The sequence below is a fragment of the Patagioenas fasciata genome, chromosome 31, assembly GCF_037038585.1.
Source record: "Patagioenas fasciata isolate bPatFas1 chromosome 31, bPatFas1.hap1, whole genome shotgun sequence".
NCBI classification, from domain to species: domain Eukaryota; kingdom Metazoa; phylum Chordata; class Aves; order Columbiformes; family Columbidae; genus Patagioenas; species Patagioenas fasciata.
Window position 1 is genome coordinate 4,009,988 of NC_092550.1, and position 4,700 is coordinate 4,014,687.

Here is a 4,700-nt window from a genome sequence, read left to right on the forward strand (position 1 = left end):
CCAGTATAGCTCAGCACCCTGCCCCAGCCCACCCTGCTCTGCCCCACTATGTCCCAGTCTATCCCAGTGTGTCCCAGTCTATCCCAGTCTGCCCCAGTCTATCCCAGTCTGCCCCAGCCTGCCCCACCCCCCCCGGTGTGGACCCAACCCAGGTGGCCGGGGGAGGGGAAGTGAGAGCAGCAGGTGGGGGGGGGGGGACCCGCCCCCCGTGTCCCCGGGGGGGGCAGAGGTGACACGAAGCGATACCCGGACTTCCCTTTTCTGCCCCAAAGAGGCGCAGGAGGGGACGGGGACACCAGCGGGGACACGGGGACAGGGACACACGGACACGGACACACGGACACGGGGACACCGGCGGGGACACGGGGACAGGGACACACGGACACGGACACACGGACACGGGGACACCGGCGGGGACACGGGGACAGGGACACACGGACACGGACACACGGACACGGGGACACCGGCGGGGACACGGGGACAGGGACACACGGACACGGGGACACCGGCACGGACACGGGGACATCGGCACGGACACACGGACACGGGGACACGGTGACACGGACACGGTGACACGGGTAAGAGCTGGGGGAGGGTCCCCAAACCCTGTCCCCAACCCCCCTGTCCTACCTGCCCAGGGGCCCCTGTCCCCAGATCCCTGTCCCCAAACCCCTGTCCCTAAACCCCTGTCCCTAAACCTCTGTCCCCAACCCCTCTTGTCCCCCCATCCCTGTCCCCAACCCCTCTTGTCCCCTCATCCCTGTGCCCAAACCCCTGTCCCCAACCCCTCTTGTCCCCCCATCCCCGTCCCCAACCCCTCTTGTCCCCCCATCCCTGTCCCCAACCCCTGTCCCCAACCCCTCTGGTCCCCTCATCCCCGTCCCCACCTCCCCTTGTCCCAAACCCCTGTCCCCAACCCCTCTGGTCCCCCCATCCCTGTCCCCAAACCCCCGTCCCCAACCCCTGTCCCCATCCCTCTGGTCCCCCCACCCCCGTCCCCACCCCCCGCCGCCTCCGTCCGCAGCTCCTCCCTCTAACCGCCCCCCCCCTCCCCGCAGGGACCCAGGCGTCCGGCCGCCCGCGCCATGCGCGCCCCTCCCGCGCTGCTGTCGCTGTCGCTGCCGCTGTCGCTGTCGCTGTCGCTGTGGCTGCCGCTGTCCCTGCCGGGGGGCGCGGGCGCCTACGGCTTCCGCAACTGCATCCAGTCCCCCCGGGACCCCGGCAGCTTCCGCTGCGTGCAGCGCTTCCTGCGGGCGGCGGCGGCGGCGGTGTCGGACCTGCCCGCGGCGGCCACGGCGCTCAACCTGTCCCGCAACGCGCTGCCCGCGCTGGGCCCGCGCGCGTTCGCGGGGCTGCCCGCGCTGCGCTCGCTGGACGTGGCGCACAACGCGCTGGCCGCGCTGGCCCCGGGCGCGTTCGCGGGGCTGGCGGCGCTGCGCTCGCTGGACCTGGCGCACAACCGGCTGCGGCGGCTGGAGGAGGGCGCGCTGGCCGGGCTGGGCAACCTCACGCGGCTGCGCCTGGACCACAACCCGCTGGGCGCGCTGGCCCCGGGCGCGCTGCGGCCGCTGCGGGCGCTGCGCCGCCTGTCGCTGCGCGGGGGGCGGCTGGCGGCGCTGGCCCCGGTGGCGGCGGCGGTGGCGCCGCTGCGGGCGCTGCGGCTGCTGGACCTGTGCGGGAACCGCATCGCGGCGCTGGGCCCCGCGCCGCCGCTGCCGGAGCCGCTGGCCGCGCTGCGGCTGTGCAACAACTCGCTGCGGGAGCTGCGCGGGGCGGCCCCCGCGCTGCTGCCGCGCAGCCTGCGCGACCTGGACCTGTCCTACAACAACATCTCGGCGGCCGCGCCGTTCGCGCGGCTGCGGCTGCGGGGGCTGCGGCGGCTGCGGGTGGCGGGCAACGCGCTGGACGCGCTGGAGCTGCTGCGGGCGTCCGACGTGCGGCCGCGCGGGCTGGACCCGTCCGGGCTGCGCCTGGAGCCCGCGGGCGTGCGGGCGCTGTGCGGGCGCCTGGCGGCGGGCGGGGCGCGGCTGCCGCGGCTGCGGCTGCGGGGGAACGGGCTGCGGGAGCTGCCGGACGGCGCGCTGAGCGCCTGCCCCGCGCTGGGCGCGCTCGACCTGTCCGGGAACCGGCTGCGGGAGCTGCGCTGCGCGGGGCGGCTGCTGGCGCCGCGGCAGCGGGCGGCGCTGGGCGAGCTGCGGGCCGAGCACAACGCGCTGCGGCGCCTGGCGCCGTGCGGGGGCGCGCCCGAGCTGCCGGCGCTGCGCAACCTGTCCCTGCGCTTCAACCGCATCCTGCTGGCCGGGCCGGGCGCGTTCGCCTTCGCGCCGGGGCTGCGGGAGCTGCGCCTGGACGTGAACGGGCTGGCGCGGCTGGACCGCGCGGCGCTGCGCGGGCTGCGGGAGCTGCGGGCGCTGCGCTTGGACAACAACCTGCTCAGCGACCTGTTCGCCGGCTCCTTCGCCGACCTGGGGCAGCTGCGCAGCCTCAACCTGCGCAACAACCGCGTGTCCGTGCTGTTCGCCGGCGCCTTCGCGGGGCTGCGGCGCCTGGACACGCTGGACCTGGGCGGCAACAACCTGCGGCACCTGGCGGGGGCGGCGCTGCGGGGGCTGGGGGCGCTGCGCCGGCTCTACCTGGACCGCAACCGGCTGCAGGAGCTGAGCGCCGAGGCGTTCCGGGCCGTGCGGGGCGCGCTGGAGGTGCTGGACCTGCGCGCCAACGCGCTGCGCTTCGAGCACCGCGCCCCGCGGCGGCCGCCGCCGTTCCGGGAGCTGGGCCGGCTGCGGGCGCTGAAGCTGCAGGCGCAGCAGCCGTTCGGGCTGCACGTCGTGCCGCGCCGCCTGTTCCAGGGGCTGCGCTCGCTGTCGGCGCTGCACCTGTCGCAGAACTGGCTGCTGGCCGTGGCGCCCGACGCCTTCGACGACCTGGCCCGCCTGGGCTACCTGGGCCTGGCCGACAGCGGCGGCGGGATGGGCGACCTGCCCGCCGGCGTCTTCAAGAACCTGAGCGCGCTGCGGGTGCTGGACCTGGAGAACGCGGGGCTGCGCAGCCTGGGCGCGGCGGTGCTGGGCAACCTGAGCGCGCTGCGGCAGCTGCGCCTGGCGCGCAACGCGCTGCGCACCCTGGACCCCGCGCTGCCCGCCGCGCTGCCCGCGCTGCGCTACCTGGACCTGCGCAAGTGCCCGCTGCGCTGCGCCTGCGCCAACGCGTGGCTGCCGCGCTGGCTGCGCCGGGCGCCGCTGCAGGCGGTCTACCTGTTCAACTACACCTGCGGCGGGGCGGACGGCGGCGGGGGCGGCGCGGGGGGGGCGCCGCGCTACCTGCACCGCTTCGACGCCGCCGTGTGCTTCGCGGGCGCGGGCCGGGCGCTGTTCGCGGGCACGGCGCCCGCGCTGCTGCTGCTGCTGGCGCTGCCGCTGCTGCGCGCCCGGGCGGGGGGGTGGCTGCGCTACCGCCTGTGGGCGCTGCGCGCCGGGCGGCGCCGCGACCCGCGCCGCTTCGCCTTCCACGCGTTCGTGTCGTACAGCGCGGCGGACGAGGCGTGGGTGCTGGGCGAGCTGGTGCCGCGGCTGGAGGGGGCGGCGCTGCGGCTCTGCCTGCACCACCGCGACTTCGCGCCGGGGCGGGCGGTGCTGGACAACATCGCGGACGCCGTGCACGCGTCGCGCGCGGCCGTGTGCGTGCTGAGCCGCGCGTTCCTGCGCAGCGCGTGGTGCCACGCGGAGCTGCAGCTCGCCACGCACCGCCTGCTGGAGGAGCGGCTGCGGGACGCGCTCGTGCTCGTGTTCCTGGAGCGCGTCCCCGCGCGCCGCCTGCCCGCCTTCCTGCGCCTGCGCCCGGAGCTGCTGCGCCGCACGCACCTGCGCTGGCCCGCGGACCCGCGCGAGCGCCCGCTCTTCTGGGCGCGCCTGCAGGCGGCGCTGCGCGGCGCGGGGGGGGACGACGACGAGGAGGAGGAGGAGGGGTGACGGGGGCGGAGGGGGGCGGCCCCCCCCGGCTGGGACCCCAGACCTCAGCCCCGAACCCCGACCCCCAGAGCTTGAACCCCAAGCTCGGCCCCGAACCCCGACCCCCAGAGCTTGAACCCAAAGCTGAGACCGAACCCCGACCCCGGCACCGCCCGCTGCTCTGGGGGCGCCTGCAGTGGGCGCTGCGGGGAGCGGGGGGGGCGACGAGGGCGGGGGTGAGGTGGGGGGGTGGGGTGGGACCCCCCCATCCCGACCCCAAAGCTCAGCCCCAAATCCCGACCCCCCCATCCCGACCCCCAAGCCTGAGCCCAAATCCCGACCGCTCTTCCAGACCGAGCTCAAATGCGCGGGGGGGCTGAAAGGGGGGGCTAAGGGGGGTGAATGGGGGTGAATTGGGGTGAATGGGGGGGCCCGTCTGTCCCCCCCCGCCCCGAGCGGAGCCGCTGTCAATAAAAGTTCCCATTTTCTCCGTTTTCTGCCCCAAACCGCCGGGTTTTTCACCCCAAAACGGCTCCTCCCGCCGCGGGGGGGCTGGGGGGGGCTGGGGGCGTCCGGGGGGGTCCCGGGGGGGGCACAACGGCCGTTTCTTTATTGGGGTCGCTCAGCGGAGCCCCGCGCAGGGGCAGCCCCGGGGGGGGCGGGGCAGCGCGCGCGGGCAGCACGGGCCCCCCCGCCCCGCGCCCCGAGGCCCCGCCCCCCGAGGCCCCGCCCCCCGAGCCCCCTCCCCCCGCC

General features: G+C 76.5%; 1 protein-coding gene across 1 annotated transcript; it reads left to right on the forward strand.

Moving 5' to 3' along the window:
- Positions 1-277: 277 nt before the first annotated feature.
- Positions 278-4,153, forward strand: LOC139825941 (uncharacterized). Its single transcript, XM_071800549.1, has 2 exons — positions 278-578; positions 1,059-4,153. Exon 2 carries the CDS (start codon positions 1,086-1,088, stop codon positions 3,966-3,968), a length of 2,883 nt encoding a protein of 960 aa, XP_071656650.1. The 5' UTR covers positions 278-578; positions 1,059-1,085; the 3' UTR covers positions 3,969-4,153.
- Positions 4,154-4,700: the final 547 nt, after the last annotated feature.

Excerpts from the sequence above, each read along its gene's own strand:
- LOC139825941 (XM_071800549.1), top strand. The coding sequence starts at position 1,086 with ATGCGCGCCCCTCCCGCGCTGCTGTCGCTGTCGCTGCCGCTGTCGCTG.